Source organism: Ciconia boyciana, chromosome 1, assembly GCF_034638445.1.
Source record: "Ciconia boyciana chromosome 1, ASM3463844v1, whole genome shotgun sequence".
NCBI classification, from domain to species: domain Eukaryota; kingdom Metazoa; phylum Chordata; class Aves; order Ciconiiformes; family Ciconiidae; genus Ciconia; species Ciconia boyciana.
In genome coordinates, this window is record NC_132934.1 from 23118247 (window position 1) to 23139431 (window position 21185).

The following is a 21185-nucleotide window of genomic DNA, read 5'->3' on the forward strand; positions in this document are numbered from 1 at the left end:
CCAGCGCCCGAGGCGCAGCCGAGGCAGACGGACCATCCGCTGACTAACGGACGGACACCAGGGCACCGGCAAAGCGGCGGCGGGCGGCGCGGCGCGGCCCAGCCCCCCCGCGACCTGGTGGCGGCTCCAGCCGGCTGCCCCTCGCGATGCCAGCTTTTATACCGCTCCCGCGGCCGGGGCCCCCCGCCTGCCCCCGCCGCCCGGCTGCCCCCGCCGCCCAGAGCCCCGCGGGACCGGCCGGGGTGGGCGGGGCGCACCCGTGGGCGGGGCTCTCCGGCGCCGTCGCCCCGGCCCTCGCCCCGCCCCGCCGGCAGCCGGATGGCCGCGGCGCTGCGCAGCGGCCGCCGCTTCCCCCTGGTGCTGCTGCCGGCGGTGGCGGGCCCGGGCCGCCCGGGCCGGCTCGGCTCCCTGGGTGCTGCCATGCAGCAGCCCGCCGCTCTCCCGGCGCGGCCGGGCGGCCCCGAGGGCGGCGCGCAGGCGGGCGGCGCGCAGGCGGGCGGCGGGGGCTGGCTGGGCGCGCTGCGCTTCGACAACCTGGCGCTGCGCTCGCTGCCGGTGGACGCCTCAGAGGACGGCGGGCCGCGGGCCGTGCCCGGCGCCTGCTTCTCCCGGGTGCGGCCCAGCCCGCTGCAGAACCCGCGGCTGGTGGCCATGTCGCTGCCGGCGCTGGCGCTGCTGGGGCTGGAGGCGCCCGCGGCCGATCGGGAGGCGGCGGAGGCCGAGGCGGCGCTGTACTTCAGCGGGAACCGGCTGCTGGCGGGCTCGGAGCCGGCCGCGCACTGCTACTGCGGCCACCAGTTCGGCAGCTTCGCGGGGCAGCTGGGCGACGGCGCCGCCATGTACCTGGGCGAGGTGCTGGGCCCGCGGGGCGAGCGCTGGGAGATCCAGCTCAAGGGCGCCGGCCTCACCCCCTTCTCCCGGTAAGGCCCCGCGGGGCGGCCCGGCCCGGGGGGGAGCGGGGCGGCGGGGAGGGGCGGTGGCGGAATAGCCCGGTGAAGCCCCATTGTGCAGGAGCAGCACCCCGGCGCCCCCGCGCGAAGCCCCCCTGCGTGGCGAGCTCGCTGTGCGGGGGAGAGCGGGTACGGGAACGGGCTTCCCTGCTCGCTAATTGCATTAGCGAGGTGCTTTTCCAGCTGGTTTTGTGCTGAGGTTCATTCCGCGAGGGAGAGGTCAGCTCCTGAGCCTTCGTGGGTTTTTATCTTTGCTGCGGCGAGTGTAATGCTTACATGCTAAACTAGAAGGCAGCAAAATTTTCCTTTGGAAAATACGACTGTAATTGCATCTCCTTCAGGTGATACGTTACTTCTGCCCCTGGTTATCCTCCTCTGAGGTGTTTCCCCCTTTAGGAGGATGCAGACCGTGATGAAAGTGGGGACAGCAGTGTGTAATAGCCACCTGACTGCTTGCTGCCATATTGTCCTATGGCCCACACAAATGGTATTTAAAATGCGGGTGTTTGGTTTGTTTGTGCTGCTGGTCCTTCTGCCCGCAGTGCCTTTCCTCCATCCTTCCTGGCTGTGGGAGGGAGCGGTGGAAAAGCCCCAAAAATGGCATACTGACCAAATCCCTGCAAGGGATGGATATCTTCGTTAGTCAGTTTAGCCTGCACTGCTTTACATTTTTCAGGTCATTTTTCCCACTTGCATTTCCTATATTTTCTGTTCCATCTGTGCACAGGGTCAGTAACACCTTAGTTTCATCCATGTGGTGCTCTGAAGGCCTTCTTCAGGTCTGTGAAGGTTAAGGAAATCGCAGTGAAAATCCCAGATAAGGTGGTAGCCTTGTAGGTCTGCCCTGGGCAGCTCTCCTGCTTGCCTGGGGCTTCTGAAGTGCTGGGAGTGTGGGCTGAGAACCACCTGCGCCCGTTCCGTTTACTTGATATCGATTAAATAACCTAGTTTGCTATTTGCTGTCTGTTCATGGTTTTTTTTAATGGAACTGCCATGCGTGCCCATATTTAACACCCCATTTCTAGATTACTTACCCAGAAAGATCCAAAATAATATTATTTTTCAAGAGTCATAACAGCCATTTTATTAAGAGGAAACCAGTGACTTATTGTATTACAAAATAGCTATACTTGTCCAAAATTTTTTAATTTTTTGAGAGACTCTATTGCATCAATAAAAACAACAGTGTTAATGATTAAAAGGGATATGTGAAACTGTAAGGTTTATTTTCTTCTATTACGTCTGGTCTTCATTGCAAGTATGTTGTGTCCGTCTAACTGAGCTTTAACAGAAGTTTGAAGGTTCAGCTTTTGTTCTCAGATCTGCCACTACTTTGTTGTGTGACTGTGGACAGAGCACGTCACTTCTAGGCTTTTGTTTCCCCACTGCTAAGGGGGAGACAGGAGTTCCAGCCTTTATAGCCTGAAGACTGTCTGTGTCGTCTTGTTGCAGACAAGCTGATGGTCGGAAAGTCCTGCGGTCGAGCATACGGGAGTTCCTGTGCAGCGAGGCTATGTTTCACCTAGGAATACCAACAACGAGAGCTGGAACATGTGTGACATCCGACTCGAAAGTCGTCCGTGACATATTTTATGATGGGAATCCAAAAAGTGAAAGGTGTACAGTTGTTCTGAGAATAGCTTCTACGTTTATAAGGTAGGAGCCTATTTTGTTGTTTTTTAAAATTATTTTAAAACCAAGCACAGCAGTATTTTAAAATACCATTTTAAGTGTATTTCCATAACGGCACCATTTGCGTGTTTCTGGCTCTGGAGGCTTGGAACTGTTTTGCCGGGCTGTAGGAGGCCACTCTTCTTGTCCAGCAGATGTGATGAGCTGGTGTCTTTGCACACAGACAGATAAACACTAAGGATGCTAGCCTGGTAGAAAGAAGAACTAAGTTCTGCAGACCTCAGAAGAGATTTTGCATGTTTATGCCTGCACAGAATACATACTTTTTTTGATGTTGGTAGTAATGGTGGATTATAGCTGTACCCTTAATTCCAAAGCTATTCTAATGTAGTAGTGTCAAGTTTGGGTGTACTTTCCCTGCCTGAGAAGTATACGAGGTTCCTGCTCCAACACAAAACATTAGGAGTTTCAGGAAGTTGCATTGCTTCTTGTAAGGTAACAGAATATTAGAGGAAGGTGAGGCATAAGGAATATGTGCATGTATATGCATGTGTATATATGTGTGCGTGTGTATATATATGTGGAAAAAGTCTATCTTATATGCTTGATGTACAGTCTAGTATTTTAAATAAGTCCTATTTCTGTATATTTACTCAGGATAAGAATTTTTTGTAGAGTGGTTGTAAGAAACTTTAACAAGCTGGTCTTGAGTACTGGCTAGGGTCTTGATCTGTCAGTTTAGTTACACGTGGATGTATGCGCTTCCTTCCGCTGAGTCACTGAGCCTCGCTAGGTTCAGTGTAGGAATCTTGCAGGTCTTTTCTTTCAGTCAGTTGAGGGATTGGTGTTAAACTCAAGAGATTATGTGGTGTTATTGCAACAACAGTAAATGTTTTTACTACATGTAATAGCAAATGAAGTTAATAGTATTGCATAATACTAAAACATGGTTTTATTATTTTAAAACAGATTTGGTTCTTTCGAAATTTTTAAACCTACTGATGAATACACAGGACGCAAGGGTCCCAGTGTTAACCGAAACGATATTCGAATACAGATGCTTGATTATGTGATCAGCACTTTCTATCCAGAAATCCAGGAGGCTTATTCAGACAACAGTATTCAGAGGAATGCTGCTTTCTTCAAAGAGGTAAGAAAGATCAGATTCTCTTCTTAAATGCATAGCAGTCGCTTTTAGGAACTTCATCTGCAAGCGCAGATGACTGGAGTAGGTTAATACCTTGTATCATCAGATTGCCTGAACTATTATTTTCTGTGGAGAAAATGCTCTTAATAGAACTGCTTATCGATGAAAGCAATGTTGATATTGATCAAACCAATGAAAGTGGTTTAACCTTTTTGATAGTAAATCATGATTTCTCTGCTCTGGGAGAGCTTCCCAAGACCTGTCTCCATTTGCCGAGAGCGTCTTAGACTGCGAGGGAGAATTCTGGCCCTGACTGTCAGATGATGAGTTGGTGGTACTGAGACGTCACTTGCAAGGCATCGTCTTGTAAAATACTGAGAATGTTGAGTCACTTCCTGTCTCTCATTTTCCAAATTACAAACAGGAACATTGACTGCAAATCACTTTAACTTCAGGCTTTAGAATTGAAATGTTTAAAGGCAGTCAAGCACTGCGAGGGCTTGCCTGAGGAAGTTGCAAAACCTCCAACTTTGGGAATGGTAAGATGAGGTGAGATAAATTTGTCCTAGATGTGGTGTAGTATCAGGTCATTCTGCAGTGGCCCAGAGGAGAGGCTGAGTGATTTCTCAGAGACCCATTTTGAACCCGTTTTCAATTACTGTATACATTTAGACCTTAACAATTACTGGAGATCCATAATAAAAATTGGAACTTTAACATTAGTAGATGTAGAATTGCTATATTTCTCTTTGAAGTAACACATAGCTAAATTAATTGGTATCTACACTTTATCTCCTGAATATACCTTTTGCTTCACTGTTGATATTGTATTGCTATTCTTGACATTGAATTTCTATTACTATATTCCTTTGTCTCAGTGAGCAAAGAAAGAATTTGGGGTAAGGGAATAAGATGCTTCTCTTTAGGTTTTAGTGATTAGTGTATATCAATGCTACCTTTGCAGAAGAGATCCAGTCTGAAATTACTGAAGAACTATAATAAAGGCTCTGATTTGGATCACCTGAAGTTCAAATAATGTTACAGCCCAAATAAGAATGTTATAACTAGCTAGTAAACAGAATAATTAAAAAATACCACAGTCTAATACACTTGACTAGTCTACATAAAAGCAGTTGTGGTGCTTTCAAATCTGAAATGATCTGGTAGGGACTGAGGGAATGGCTGCAATATAATGCATGTTCATAACAGACCAATAAGAGGTCAAAAGGCAGGCTTAAAGTCTGACATTCTTTAAATTTTGTGGGTTATGAATTTGTGGGTTTTTTTGTTTTGGTTTGTTTGGTTTGGTTTTGCTTTTTTGGGTGGGTTTTTTTGGTGTGGGTTTTTTTTTTTTGCTTTAACCTGTGCATACTTGCATTAGTTCTTCAAAAGCAAGCTGTGGCTTGGTCCACCACCAGGTGCCGAAGAGTTTAACTTCACTGGACAGGCCTTTTGTGTTTGAGTGGTTGGAGTTGATGAGGAGAACTGTGGCTTATCACCCACTATGTGCATGTCCAGCTCTGTAGTTGATGGCATGCTTACTTTCTGATGTCAGAAAAGTCATGGGACTTGGGGATCTGTGCGGATGTGTGTGTGTGCCCAGTCCTGCCTCTTTCTGCTTTTGGCTGCTTTTCCTCCCCCCATCCTGGCATCCTTTCCTTATTGCCCCAGTCTCCATCTGTTTGTTGGTTTGTTGTGCTCCTCCTGCCTGTGCCTGTCCGTGCTCCGTGCTGGTGCTAGCATTGCCTCTTCATGTTTTCTCTCCTCTTTAGTGGAGACTTTCCATACATTTCTCCACCTGAAAAGCACCCCAGTCCCTTACCTAATTTGACAAACATGTCCATTTTTTTTAATAGTGGGGAAGTGCTGTCAGCTCAACCCCAATGTGTTTTATCTTTCTTTTTGCACTGTGGAAGAAATGGAGGAAAAAAGTACAAGTGATCACGTTTGACAGCACTGTCTAGAAAGCAAACACTATTATCTGTACTTCTCAAATAATTTGTAGGTGGTGTTTAAATTCAAATGAGCATGTTCTTGAGATAGTGCTCTTATTTATATTTACACCATACTTGGTTTCTAGCATGGCTAGCAGTAGAAAAATGTGATCAAAAAGAATAAAGGTCAAAGTGAGCGCAAGGCCGTTTCTTTCTAATCAATATACCCAGCTTTGAGTGGTGCCCAAGCTTTAGCTGCTTTCAGGTGCTCTCATTAGCAGGATTTATTTTTTACCAGAACACGGGCAGTGTGTGATGCATTCATACAAAGACATCCAGCAGTCATGAATTGCCCTACCGCTGGCATGCTTTTATCCCAACCCTGGTGGCCAGGATTTTTTTATTTTTAAGTTTTACCCTCTTCCTGGCACAGAGCCACTGTACAGGGTGTGTCTCCCTTACTGGTTTATAGCACGCCAGTAATCAGTTTTGGACACGTGTAGCTGGCTTCCGACTGCCCCGTGAAGCAACATTGAGGAAAAATGGGTAAAGTACCTAACAGGAGAATATTGTAAAAAGTAGAAGCATGGGATCTCAAGGTGAACTGAAGGCTTCTGTTCCAAGCATCATTTGTGGTTTTACTACCTGTCAGATTATCCCAGGGCAAGATTTTTCTCATTTTTCTTCCTCACCTGGCTGCACGTGTTTAAAAAAAGGAAAATGGAAAAATTCTGGGTTTGAAGACAGAGGCATAAAATTAACGTTTCCTCTGTTAACTAGATCATTTTTTTAAACCTTAATAAAATACACTTATACTGCAGCCTGGAGAGAATAGTTGCTTTAAATTTCTGTACATTGATAGCTGTTTGGGAAGATGAGTGATTTTTAGCTATGAAAATAGTTTGATTTAGAAGTTTTAGCTAACGGCTACATAATTTTTTTATTTACAGCAGTTCAGTAAAGTATTTAGAAATACCTAGATTTCTTTAAAAGCCAAGTTAGCTTCCTGAATTTCAGATTTCATAGGGCATATCAGTTGTAATTGACAGGTGGGCTAATTGAATTAAATAACTAGAACTATTTTAAAATATTACACTGTTTATTTGAAGAATGGGTCACATGCAGTGATTGTAGTCAAGGATTCCACAACAATAACACTGAGTTAAGCAATGCAAGAACTCTGGTGAAGCATGCATTCAGTGAAGAATTGTATTTAAATAAAATTGTTATTCTTGGAATATTTTTACTTAGCCTTGTAGCTTTTTTGCACTCTCAGCAAATTGAGGGAAGTGCTTATCAGTGCTAAAACTTCTTAGCAGGGAATAATTTTTTGTGTAAACCACTTACCTTCCTGTAAATCACTCCTATATACCAGATAAACCAAAAGACTAACTTTACATTGGGCTTTGTTGCATATAGTTAATTTTATTTCTTAGACTTTGCTTATGTATTCTCCTGCCTGTAGTTAAAGGGTCTTTAAAATTAGTAGCAAGCAAAAGAATATATTGGTATAATGACTAGAATAGTACGCAAGTCTGGTGTCAAACAGTTTACTTTATTTCAGCATTCGTCTCCAGTACGTTTTAAAGCTGTCAAGTTGACTTGCAAGTCAAGCATGGAAGGAGAGAAGAGGAGGCAAACAGAAATGGGAGACTGAGAAACAGGGCAGTTACTAACAGGAGGAAAGAGGCAAGCTGTCCTTAAGATACTTGTGTGTATGGCATACTGCCAGAATCTGCGTCCATCGGAGCTGTAGAAACATCAGTTCAGACTAGGAAATGCTTGGAAATACATGAATGTATTGGAAATACGTTGTGTTGAAAAATGAAAAAAAATTCTCTTTTAGATAACAAAACGGACAGCAAGATTGGTTGCTGAATGGCAATGTGTTGGGTTTTGCCATGGTGTGCTGAATACAGATAATATGAGCATAGTTGGACTAACCATTGACTACGGCCCTTTTGGATTTATGGACAGGTCAGTGTGGCATAATTATTTGAAATGTGCGTATGTATTTGCTTTGTAGAACAATCCTGATGTTCACAATTGCTTTAATATTTTAACTCTAAAGTAGATTTATGAACCCTCTTTATGGCAAAGTAGATTAAGTTAGTTTTAGCTGTCCTGTAATTCTTCTCTTCAACTTCTTTTTAACTGTATTCACAACATCTCTAACTGTTAGACTGTTCTTGTAGCCTGTGGGGTCTCTCAGTGTTTGAGAGGGCAGGAAAACATCTAATGAGGTAAATTTGGGAAAAGAATCAAGAAGGAATGTTCCCTTTCAAATTTTTTATTTTTCCTAGAGGAGACTAAAATAATAAAAATAATACTTCTCACAGTATTGGTGTCCAGATAACTAGAAGAATGCTAACTATGTCTTCATTTGTAGATATGACCCTGAGCACATTTGCAATGGTTCTGATAATACAGGGCGCTATGCTTACAACAAGCAGCCAGAGATTTGCAGGTGGAACCTGGGGAAGCTTGCTGAAGCTCTAGTTCCAGAGCTGCCCTTGGAAATAAGTGAACTCATCCTGGAAGAGGAATATGATGCAGAATTTGAGAAACATTATTTACAGAAGATGAGGAAGAAATTAGGCCTAATCCAGCTGGAATTAGAAGAAGATAGTAAGCTGGTGTCTGAACTCCTTGAAACCATGCATCTCACAGGTTGGTGAGGAACACAGCGGGTTATTATTTAAAAGCCCATTGGTATCTTGCAGTCAAACAAAAAGGTAGTTTTTGTCTTGACCTTGCAAGAAAGCAGCATTGCGCAAGTACGTTCTCATCTGAGAGAAGAACAAAAGACTGAAAAATAATACGTTCTTGTGAACTGTTGCCTTATACAGGCTTCCCCTGTCTCACGTTTGCACCCTCACTGAGGGAGCGGTTTATTTGCCTCTGCAGAGTGGCGACCTGTACTGCTGCGGGGGGTGTTAGGCAGGAGGTATGAGACTTGTTTTCCTGCTGATTTATCAGTTGCATTACTCATAGAATTCACTTTTTCAGGTGGAGACTTCACAAATATTTTCTACTTGCTGAGTTCATTCTCAGCAAGTTCGTTCTCTGATCCTTCAGAATTGGAAGATTTCTTAGAAAAGCTTACAAGTCAGTGTGCTTCTGTGGAAGAACTGAAAGTTGCTTTCAAACCACAGATGGATCCAAGGTAATACTCTTCTTTACTTAAATGCTTTTGGCCCGTGCTTTTAGTTTCATCATAACCATAATGAACTCTGCATGCTATGTAGTATTTGACTTAATTTGGAAATTTCACTGTTACATAGACGTGTCATGATCTACAGCAGTGCAAATTCTTGTGTATTTTGTGACTGCTGAATGCTCAGCAGTGACTTGCAGCAGTTGGCTCTTGGTCAAAAGTTGGCTGAGCTTTTGTTTGGTCCTCTTTTTTTTTTTTTTCCCCTCCACTGTCTCTGCTGACTAAGGCAATGAGAGTGCCAGATAGTGAAGTGATACAGAAATATTTTCTAGAAGAAATAGATTTACTGTGTTCTGCCAGTGTACTGTCAGCAAATAATCACCATGTTCTGGGGTAGGTATAACCCAAATGCATACCTTGGGCTCTGAAAACTGTGTGGTGCTGTCCATGTCCTATTTGATGGGTTATATTCTGCAGCCCAGCTGCACTGAGCATGGAAAAATAGCAAGTTTTGTTCAGCTGCTGCTTATAACAGTGATTGCAGCAGTTTTTCACTTTCTGGAGCAGTGGAAAACGGAATGAGTGTGACCCATGAATTTGTGTCTCTTCCCCCCCCCCCCCCCAGCATCTTCCCAGATGGGGAAAAAATTAAAGTGGGGATATTGTGGGTATGGTGTCCCCTCCTTGCCCCCCCCCCCCCCCCATTAATAAGTTTTCCATTAAGGTAATGAGCCTAACAAATTCTTCAGCTTTTTCTATGTGTTGATATCAGAGTTAACTTGTGGAAACCAGGGAGGTGGGAAAATGGACTGGTGTGAAACTTGTATGAACAAGTTTGGTGTTATGCCAAGGTGGTTGGCTGTAGTCATTTATCATTTTTGAGATACTACTGATTATTTAAGTTTTAGTGATGACACACTAAAATGAAAGGGAACTAAATTAAGGTGGTGGATACTGCTTATTTAATTAAGTTCCAGGTTTCAGCTACTTCGAAATTGTAAACAGATACCATGCAATATGAAGATAGCTTGTGTGACAGATGAGACAATATTTTTTTAAACATTACATTCAGGCTTAGAGGATGGTGAAAAGTAGCTATAAATCATCATTATATGGATGTAAACCTTTGGAGGGGCATAGTACTGTGTTAAAGTGAGTACATAACTGATATTTTTTAACACAGCACTTGGATATCGTAGAGCTGGGCATGTCAGATGTGTAAATCGGATTTGGATAGTACTTTATATAAACTCAAAAATCAAAGCACCTAGCTTATCTCTGCTTATTAAAAGTAAGAAGATATAATCTAATATAATGAGTTGTCTGTTTTGAGGCCAGGGAATAATGTTTCTTTTCTCCTTTGTTTATAACTGCATTCCTAAAAATACTTAGTGTGTTTTGATATGCTGCAACTTATGCTCTTTGGTTTTTTTATTTTACTTTTTGCTGCAGTGCAGTTATTAATCCAGGAAAAATAAAAGTTGGCTAGCATGGTGTGGAAAATAAGGTGAAGCTATTGTACAGCACCAGTTAACATAGTCAAATGTAAAAAGATACAATCCTAGTCAAACTTGCAGCAAAATATCCTGGATGGTGTTAGGAATTTACTGCCACAAAGCAGTTCTCATTTGGTGATTTAGACTGGCTAAATAAAAAATAAAAATAAAAAAATAATAAATAAATTAAAAAAAAACACAACAAAAAAACACCCAAAACAAAACCAAAACCAAACTGTTGTCTCATATGACTTAAATGGGGAGAGATACCTCATTTGATTTGGGTTTTTCTTAGTACTGGTAAGATTAGTAGGTGTTAGATTCTTATTCTGCATGCTGCTACATTATTAATATTAGGAAAAGAAATTTTTAAAAAACCCAACCCTATGGATTCTGTATTATCTTGGTACCTAAGTAAGATCAAATTCCATATTCCAAATTCCTTTCAAAGTTCCAAGGGTGTTTTGATGAGAACTGCACATCTAAACCCAATTGGTAATTCTGAAAATCTACTGTCTCTACTTCATGTACCACAGGAATGTGAATTAAACACACTGAAGAAGGGGGAAGGAACAGTAAAATTAGTATAATTTAATTAACAAAACAAATTTATAATATAAAGTACTGTTACTTAACCTCTCTAGTGAAATCATAGGTTATTGTGAATGTTTTTATATCTGCTTTTATGGCTGCAAAAAGATGGTTCTTGACAGGCAGCTCAACTTTAACATCTAATGTGTTTGTCTGTCTTGTTCCCAGACAACTGTCAATGATGCTAATGTTGGCTCAGTCTAATCCTCAGCTGTTTGCATTAATTGGAACAAAAGCTAATATAAATAAAGAATTAGAACGCATTGAGCAATTCTCTAAACTGCAGCAGTTAACAGCAGCTGATTTACTCAGCAGAAATAAAAGACACTGGAAAGAATGGCTGGAAAAATACAGGTAAGGCTTCTCAATATTCATAGCTGTATATTTGTTCTGCATTTTATTTTAGAACAGCGTGCCTGTCTCATGAAAGACACCCTCTCTCAAAGTACGTAGGTTAGGAGGGATGGAGGGGGCATGCAACTCGGGATACTAATTACTCCAAGATCAGTATCTGTGTTGCTGTGAAAGTTCAAGGGCATCTGTGTATTTTGTTTACTAGATTCTGGGGAGGGGTGGGGGTATAGAAATCACCTCGCATCAAATCTAGTATTAAAAGTGGTTTAAGAATGTTGATCTTGATTCTAGCAGAGACTAATTTCAGTTGTGAGCTTTTAAGTGTTCAGTAACTACAATTGACCGACGTCTAAAGTGTTTAATCCTTCTAATTTGTTTTTTCTGAAAGAAAAATCTATATATTAATATAGAAAGCAAGTAGAAGTATTCTTAATCAAAGAGTAACTGTAAAAGAAATCACGGCCAGGAAAAAAAAATCTCCAGACTATTCTAATAGGCATAACTGGAAAGCCTAAAAACTTAGTGTTAACAGGAGATTTTTTTTACAAAGAAAATGCCTTAGTAGAGCATTAGTTGTTTCTGCTGTGTGGATTAGATCAGGACTCCTTTCCTCACCTAGCTGCTTGTGATCTTGTTTTCCAATGGGGCTGAGAGTTTTAGCAATTATTCCTGCTAAAAGGTAGATCAAACTGCCCCAGCTGTATTGTATCCTTTTACTTTTATCAAAACATCAAAAGCTTTAGCCAATAAACAAGTGTAGAAATACTTCAGCCAAGTTCTGAATGGGAAGGTTTTTGCAGAGCAATGCAGAACAGACCATGCACCGGTGTGTGTCTGTTGGGGGGGGGGGGGGGGGGGAGTGTCTTAATCTGACTTTCCAGAGAATATACAAGGTGTGCCACTTCCTCACGCCTCGTCAGGACCTGCTGCTGGTCCGTAATGCTGCTTTTAAATGAAGTGGTGTTTTGTAATCTGTGCTGGATTTAATAAACTGAGAGGATTATGGATGATGTAATATTTATTAAGAACTGCAAATAAGGATCTCAAGGCAAGGGAACGGGTCAACTTTTACATGTGATTCTTGAACCAAACCAGTTGCTTTCACTTGCTTAATTTCAGAGTCCGTTTGCAAAAAGAAATAGAAAGTGTTAGTGATGCTGATGCCTGGAATACTGATCGTGTGAAGGTCATGAATTCAAACAATCCAAAATATATCTTGAGAAATTATATTGCCCAGAATGCCATAGAAGCAGCTGAAAATGGGGATTTCTCAGAGGTATGCTGTTACTACTTAACATCTCTCTAGGTCTGTGGAGATGTGTAGTGGTGCTGTTGATGACTGACATCATGTTAGGCGAGATTCATTCTGCCATCTTGGGCAGTTAGGGGATTGGGAATATACTGTTCAGAAGGTCTGTATTATTTTTGAGGGCGCTGTGGTTTTAATGACTGCAGAACAAAGAAAAGAATTGAAAATCTGAATCTGAACTTCACCAGCTTTTGTAGGCTGATCCCAGGACAAGATGCTTACCCCTGCTTTTACTGTCTTCAGAATGGTGTTTACCTTGAGAGGCAGTTGGGGATAATTTATACTTGTCATTGCTGTTCTAAGTGTTATCTTTTAAAACTTACAGCTTTCACCTGTGGAGTTCAGCATGTGGATTGTTACATGCAGAATATGGGAAAATTAATTTGTTTTGAGAAATGACATAAGAACTTGTATTTGAGACTTGCATTTCAAGTTACTTGAGCTTGAGTTCCATACAGATACAAACTCAGACAGTTATGGTTTTACAGTTTTCAGCTTGTTTGATATGCACATGGTTCATCTATTTCATATTTGGCTTGTCTGGAGTTTGTGTATGAAATACAATATACGTGATCCTTATTTAGCGTGAGGTTCTTCTCTACATCATTTTGCCTTTAGTTTCTAAATTCTCATAACAATGCTATGTTTTCTTTCTAGGTAAGAAATGTACTGAAACTGTTGGAGAATCCATTCCAAGAAGCAGAAGGTTTCAGGGAGGTAAAGGAAGATGCAGAAGAGGAGGGGGCAACTGCTACAGCAGCTGCTTGTACTCAAGAGACCAGAAGCAGACTACCATATTGCAGTAAACCTCCGCTGTGGGCTTCAGAGCTCTGTGTTACATGATCTTCATAACTGCCTTGTTTTGTTTTTTGCTGTAAACTGAAGACTCTGATCCTCCTTCAGCAGTGAAGAATTCAGCAAGGCAAACATCAAAGTGCTATTAAGTTATTGAAACAACCCTACATTTGGATGCATCTGCAACAGTCTTCAGCTGTGCTTAATTTGAAGCAATCATGGTTCATTGGAACAAACCAGTGACAATCGACAGTCCATATACATCAGTAATTTAAATGTTTTGAGACTGAAAGTCTTTCCTTTATTCATACCGCATTGCAAGTAGAAAGCAATATTTTATGTTGAGGCAGGCTGAATTTTGAACATCCAAATGGAGTTGTTGTTATGTGAAGACAAAAATAGCAAGTCAGGAATCTGATCTGTTTTTGTCTGATGTCTTAACTAATAGTACTTCTAACATTTATTTACTGCTTTCTCTATGCAGGGACTTTTAGTCCTCTTTAATGGAGGAATAGATTGTGTCGCTTGTTTGAAGCTATGTTTCATTTAATTAAGTAGTTCATTTCTTGTGAACCTTCAGATTGATATTTAATCATTATCTAGTTTCAGAGAATTTGTGCAGGCTAGGGTTTGGGGAGAGCAATTGAATTTTTTTTAACACATTAAGAGGAGAATTAAGGGACACTATTTACATTTGCACTTGAAAATCTTGGTGGTAAAGTTGATTCAGGTTCAGTATGTTTGCATGCGACACGTGTAAATATTTACTAAAATCATGGGTGCAGTTGGTAAGCCAATTGACTTGGGCAAGGTCTGTTAGCCAAATTAGTGTGAACCTTAAACTACCCCAGTACTCAAATCCAGGTTCATTGTCTATTTATTTGTGTACTCTTAACAGAGTCTCCTTGCATGAGAAGTGTGCAGGTGGGGTGCCTCTTCGTTCACACTGGTCAGTGGGAGTCTTCCGTTCCCACTCTGGTCTTGTACCACCTAGTTTGCTTCCATGGTCTTTGCAAATCTTTATGCTGAAAGTTGCTGTTCAGGAATGTGCTATTTGAGCTTTTGTAAAAGATTATAGAGGATATGGGAGGAGGATGGGAGCTGACTTGCTTGCAAGTTACTTATTTATAGCGTTTCAGTTGAGGTTTCAGGGGAAAGTTGGTTGCCATTATTGCCACGTCAGCAAAAAAAAAGTTGTTCTGTAGTTAGTTATTACTCGGCTTTCTGAATTTCTTTCTAAAGGACTCTATTACTGGGTCAGATACATGAAATCTTAGGAAAAGTTTGGTTTAATACAAAGGTTTCTCTTTTCCAAAGAGACCACCGTCTTACACTGTGAGTTTGTGTAGTCTAGTAAATTCTTCTTCCACCCCTGTGCAAGCTGGGTATTAGCTCAGGTTGAATTGTGCTCTTTTAAGTCTTCCTCAAAATACGAGCTGTCAAAAAACAGGGAGAACAGTTGGGCTACTACTTATCCATCTGTACTAATAATCAATTTGTCCTCCTTGCTGCCACAGTAAATAGGTGATGCTTTGACTGTAAATATCATTTTGTCTTGCCTTCAAACTGGAGAAACTGATGCCTAATAATGATTTGTGACAAACTGGAATCTCTGACAAACGCGAGGCTTTCTGTGATGTTTTGGAGTCCTTACAGAAAAGGGCAAACTTGAAGGTGTATTTACCTAGTCCGTGGAAGAACAGTGTAGTTGAAAGAGGAAGTACCTTGAAGAAGCGGGCAACAAGTAATGCTAGCCGGTGCAGCTGGTCATCTTCTAGAGATAATCTAGAAGATGACCATTTTTGACCAAAAATGGAGAAAAGTCCATTTTCGTAGGAGTTTCAGACTGTCATCAGGGATTATCCTTCCTCTGAACTTGGGGGTACTGGAACCAAACCATTTAATGGAAACTTTAACAGACAGTCAATGCTGGGTAAAAAGGACTGCACCACGGGAGGGATGGGGAAGGGAATTGTGCTGGCAGTTTGAAAGACACTTCAAACATACCCCTGACAAATTTGTAGAACCAGTGGTCTCTTATGCTATGCCTGGTCCAGAAGGGAGTAATGGGGGGGAAGTTGGTCCAAGCTGATCCACATAACTCTGCGCTGATTTTGTTTCTCAATTTCTATCTTTCCTTTTGGGAGGCAGAGGGGAACAGTGTTTTGGAGGAGCTCTGCCCAAGCTTTTGTCTTAACGGAATGATCTAAAAAGTAATGATTTTACACCATACCTAAGGGGTCAAGTCTTTTTAACGTCATTCTGATATTAATTGGGGCGGGTTGAGTAGATCTCTATTAGTAATGGTATGGAGAAGGAGAATGATGATACAACCGTGTGTTTGGACATGGGAGAACTTGAATTAACTACCAAATTACTTTGCATTTAAAGATATAAATGATTTTGTACCTATAATGCTAAAATCATGGAGAGAGATACTTTGAAATAATTTGCTAGCAATTTTATCCTTAAAAAGGGAAATTGAATGTAACAGTGAGGAATGAAAATGTGGTGTCATTTCCTGCTAAATGCATTCTTTCCTTACATATAGACCAAGTGCAAGAGATCTAGAAAGCTTGAAATGAGGAATGCAGGCCCTTGGTGTGGCTGCTCTGGTGTGCCACTCGGTAAAGTTACATTTGTAACAGATGCAGTATGTTCACCCACTGGTAATACTGAGAGGGTATTCACATGGTCTAACTGCGCTGACGTTCAACTGCTCGCTTTCTCAGTGCATGCAATAATATCGATGCTTTGTATTTGGAGAAGAGTGATGATCAGAAGCCAAGTGGAATGCTTGTGCTCTTCTAGCACCCTCATTTCGGATAGTAGTTTCAGCTCTGATGATAGTGAGTTTTATCTGTTCTTGTTCCTGGAGCAGTGTGGAAGCAGGAGTTGTTCAGGACAATTAGATCAAATTTTGTCCGGGTAAGAACTTTATCTCTTAGCTCTTCAGGGAGAAGGGAATACAGCTTATAACATTTGGGAGTCTAAATACTTGAATCATAAATTGCTTCTTGATTTTTACAGCTTGTATTTGCAATAGGTAAACCTGAAAATAATATTTCTTATTGGTCAAATACTGTGCTTGTATAAAAGCCATGGACTTGTGCTCAAAATGAACTGGTGACTCTTCACATCAACAGCTTTCTGTGGAAACACTTGATTAGACTTAGTCTGTGGCTATACAGCCTGAACTACCCTTGCATAAAGCAAGTGGTACACAGATTACAAAACTGAAATGAGAAACTCTTGGAGACGGGTCTCTGGATAGTCTCACATGGTAGTGGGACTCCTCTCATGACTTCATAAGATTTCACCATAACTCTGCTTCATGAGCTTGTAAATCTACAGTTGCCGAATGTTTTGCTGTCAGCTCTCACTTTGGAATGTTGGGGGGGGGGGGGGGGGTTGGGGGGTTGGGGGTTTTTTTTGTTTGTTTGGTTTTTTCCCCCAAACAAGTGCTATGGCTTTCTTTGATTCTTTTATTAAAAAAATTAAAAATGCAATTTTAATATTCTTGTTCATGCCTGTTTCCTGAAAGAGTTTTGCTGCTAACTGTACTGTTCAGCAGACTTACTTCTAAAGAAATGATCTGCTCTGTGTTAACATCAGATGGCCAGGTCTTACCAGGAACCTCGCTTAGTGTTTTTGCAGTGTTTTCTGAGGAGTGAATTATCACAGGTACGGTCTCCTGCCTTGCCAGCGATTTTGGTAGTATGCTTGGAGCAAGGTAAGGACCCTCACCTTTCTGAAAGAGAAACCTCCCTCTTAGTTACTTGGCCGTAAGACCTATATGCTGACACCTCTTTAATTCCAGTGATGTGAGGAAGAATAAAACCCACCACCTGATTTTTAAACTCAGCTCACAGAAATAGTCTTTGGGTAGAAAGTGAAGATGCATTTTGTTTATTTAAACTGGATTGAGTAGTTTATGCAGATAATTTTTTTCCAAAGATCTCAGTGATATAGAGAATGGGACTCTTCAGAGTGGAAAACATCTAGTATAGAGCATGTTGGATTAGATGGATGTCCTGGCATGCGGCCCCGCTGCATATGAGGAATAGTGTATCAGGATCTAGCAATCTGCACATCAGTTCTGCAGCGTTTAGGGCCTCCTCTTACTCCTGCAGCCCGAGTACAGGGGACTTCCCTGCGAGCTGTGAGGGCCCAGAGGCTCAGGACGCAATTCATTGGTGAGGAACACTCCCCACTTACTCCACAGCTAGTTATTGGCAGAGCCAAGGGTCTACGTAGTCCCACACTCAGCTTTAAACCAAAACCAGTTCCTCGATAATGTTACATCAGCTATTTTAACAGATTACTTGGTTGTTTATGGGTTCCTTGAGCAAAGCTTATGCCTTTTCCATGGTGGTGTTGATGGTGGGGGGTGGGGAGGGGGCAGAGAAAGCAGAAATGTGGGTTTCAAGGAGAGAGATCTTTGCACTGGCAGCCAGATGAGCAGTGGTGTGTACTTGACCTGAGCCTTGGTGGTGGTATAGCCAAAAACTAGTTCTGGGCAGAGTAGCACAGCCTATCTGTGGTGTGCATAGAGAGGTGGAGAGAATTGGGTTTCTTCAGCCTTAGGAGAAGGCTAAGGGGAAATGCCTTGCTGTCTACAGCAGCTACTGGGAGAGCGTAGAGAAGGTAGGGGCAGGCTCTTCTCAAGGGAGCACAGTAACAGGATGAGGGGCAATGAACAGAGTTGCAACATGGGAAACTGAGTAGATATAAGGATTTTTTTTTTTCCACCATAAGGGCAGCCAAACTTTTGAAAAAAGTTGCCCAGAGGTGGTAGCATCTCAATCCTTGGTGATCCTCAAAATGTCACTACAGCAGGCTGTTGTGTTCAGGGCCTTGTCCAGTTGGACCGGTGTTAAGCAGGGATTGGACTAGATGACTTCCAGAGATCCTGGCCAACCTCTGCTATTCTGTGAATGTTCTGGGGCTGACTGGTTTAGTGCACTTCAGTGCAGGGGTTCTTACTTTTTGGAAGACCTCACCTGGGGACACTGGCAGAGCTGATTGCCCCCTGGGGACTTTAATGATAGAGCAGGTTCAGAGGAGGTTGTTAGCTGGAGTTCTGCATGGCTCTTCATCTGTACTGTGCTTGGCCACCCAGATCCTCATGCAGTGGGATTTGTTTGCTTGTAGACTAGGTCAATTCAGCAAGGGGAGAGATTATAGTCTTTTATTTCTATGGCATTCTTCAACTTCCTTGCTTTTTAGGAGTAACTAGGAATGTTGAGAAACATCTTGAGGTAGTGTTGGAGTGTCACCCAGCTCTGATGTAGCTCACTTTCCAACCTGAATAGACATGTGGCTCTTCAGGATGCTTCAGCTGGGGTAAATCTTTGCACTCCAAAGTATCTGTCGAAGGGGATTGTTTCTGGTATTCTGCATTTCAATTTATTTGTCTGTGATGGAAGTGGGTTTAGGCCAAACCTGCTGCTTGTCCCTGTGCATGGAGTGCATCCAAGCAAAGGGCTGAGGTAACCCCCAGGGTCCACTGAAAGAGCAAGTTCAGGCCTCGGTTATCCTGCATTTACTTTGTCAGATCCATGCTTCACACATTTGAGTGTGTATCTCCACACAGCACCCTTCATTAGATCACGCACCACCACACGCTCAGTCCGCTCCATTGTGCTAGATCATGTCAAGCAGCCACAAAGCCTTTTCTTAACAGACCCTTCAGTGCTGTTACACAGGTGGATGGGGCTCGGGCAGCTTTACCTCTGACCAGTCAGTATGTGACAGGTAGAGGCAATAACCCACATTTACCCCTCCAGAGCCAGGCGATACTTGGGGGTAATGGATGTAAACCCAAGAGGAGGGTTTCACAATGCTATCACATCTAGTATAAGATCACACAGTCGAGGCTACATTCTAAATAATGCAACCAATACCTATGTTACATCTTCTTTTCATTTGGCTTTATGCTTCATGCATTTACAGTGGGAAGGTTTTTTTGTGCAGTGGCAGTTCTCAGTTGCTCTCAACTGCATGAAAATGCTGCATTTGCCCTCCCTCCCCCCTGTCCTTTAGCACCTCTGTTCTCCCCCACCCCCAAATCAGCCTTACGACTGATGGATGCAGCTGTCCTGTGACATGGAACAGGTACTGTGGCATGTAAATCAAAGGACGTGAGGGGTGGTGATAAACTTCCAGAGAGATGTGATTATAGACTGCTTTTTTCCCATGCATAATAAATAACCAATCATTCAGTTTTTACAGTAACTACCTAATTAACAGGGGAGCAGAAACCTAAGGGGAAAAGTCAGGCTTAGCTGTCTCTGTAGCCAAGGCATGCAAAAAATCTGAAGGTCTGTACTGTTCCTCCACTGCTTCTGTTTTGGCTGGGCAAAGGACAGTGCCACAGCACTGCAGAGCTCTTGCCAAGCCTGCACATTCAGCAGGTAAACCCAGAGGTGAGACTTAATGATACTTTGTGCAAGTATAAGCAGAAACAGTTTTAGTAAGCTTTGTAGGTCAGCTTAGCCTATTTCATGTGTTTTCTATTCTAGAGTTGATTTAAGAAAAATGAAATTGACATTTTACTAATACAGTAGAACAATAGATAGTTTAAATGGATATTTAAATAGCATTTGCTTCCATTTTTCTTTTTTAAAAAAAGTTTTACAGAGAAAGATAAATAATGTTACCATCTTTCAGGTGGAGAACCTGAAGCACTGACAGATTAAGTGATTTTGGTGATGATGGCAAAGCTGTGCTGGCTCCCAGGCCCGGTTGGTTTTCCATCCCCATAGCGGCTCACTGCTGAGGTGCATGAGCTGTGCACAGAAGTGCAAAGGACCCCGGGCTGACGCTGGGGGCTGGGAGGGGGTCAGCCATAGGCAGCTTCCACCTCTCCAGCCACGGTGGGCCGAGCGGCTGCGCAGGGACGCTGGCTGGCTGCGCGGGTGCTTCCATCTGGCCCTCTGCCTTTCCCCGGTGCTGTCAGACAGGAAACCTCCTATCTGAAATGCTCTTTTTGTGAGTTAACAAATTCAGCACCAAGACTGGCATTATAACACTCCTGTTTCGTAAATTGGCTTCTCGCCTCTGTTTTCTCCAGCCACAGCCAAAAAAACCAGGTGATCCATCCACCTTTAACTCTTCCCCAGAAGCAGAGACAGCAGATCCCCTCATCAATGACTATGTAGCCAGACCATAGGAGGTCAAGGAGGGAACGTCCTTCAGCTGCCTCTGGGAGCTGAGCTGGCTGTGGGTCCTTCACCCTTCCACCTTTAATTAGGAGTCACCAGTGCCAAGGTGTGGATCAAAATTCTGATTTGTACATGTTTCTGGATGACTTTCAGTCCACTGCACTCAAAAGTTTTACTGTGGAGAAAAGCAGGGAGCTACTACAACCCTTTCTGTACTGAAGTGCTCATGTAACACCGCAAAGTTGAAAGTACACATTAGTTTCTCTAGTTTGAGGTCATTCCTAACTGCCCTTTCTAAACAAGCAGTATTATCAAAATTAATTTTCCTTTGTGCAGTGTCTGGATAGGATGGAGTTAACTTTCTTCATAGCAGCCTGTATGGGGCTGTGTTTTGGATTTGCAGCTAAACCAGGGCTGATAACACAGCAGTGTTTTGGCTGTTGCTGAACAGTGCTGGCACAGGCTCAAGGCTGTCTGTTCCTCTCACTCTGCCCCTGCCCAGGGGGTAGGCGGGGGAGAGGGTTTCTTCATTTCCATACTTTGTGCTCATTTTTTTTCTAAAGACTTTTGTCTGTAAGGAAGCAGTTCATCACTGCAAGACTGCACCCAAAGTCCTAACTTTGCTGCTAGATTTTTCACAACATGCATCAAAAA

The 21185-nt window shown here is 42.7% G+C and overlaps 1 protein-coding gene across 2 annotated transcripts; it reads left to right on the plus strand.

Annotated features, from left to right (window-relative positions):
- Positions 1-311: 311 nt before the first annotated feature.
- On the plus strand, positions 312-16757 carry SELENOO (selenoprotein O). 2 transcript variants are annotated; one of them, XM_072860611.1, is made up of 9 exons: positions 312-920; positions 2403-2606; positions 3552-3732; positions 7510-7640; positions 8053-8333; positions 8673-8829; positions 11076-11261; positions 12381-12537; positions 13228-16757. In XM_072860611.1, exons 1-9 carry the CDS (start codon positions 319-321, stop codon positions 13420-13422), a joined length of 2094 nt encoding a protein of 697 aa, XP_072716712.1. In that variant the 5' UTR covers positions 312-318; the 3' UTR covers positions 13423-16757. The 2 variants fall into 2 exon arrangements, with proteins under 2 accessions (XP_072716712.1, XP_072716719.1); XM_072860618.1 differs by having other exon boundaries at positions 13228-13413.
- Positions 16758-21185: the final 4428 nt, after the last annotated feature.

Coding starts and splice junctions, on each gene's coding strand:
- SELENOO (XM_072860618.1), top strand. CDS start 319: ATGGCCGCGGCGCTGCGCAGCGGCCGCCGCTTCCCCCTGGTGCTGCTG. Junction 7,641..8,052: donor CCTTTTGGATTTATGGACAG/GTCAGTGTGGCA, acceptor CTTCATTTGTAG/ATATGACCCTGAGCACATTT. Junction 8,830..11,075: donor AAACCACAGATGGATCCAAG/GTAATACTCTTC, acceptor TCTTGTTCCCAG/ACAACTGTCAATGATGCTAA.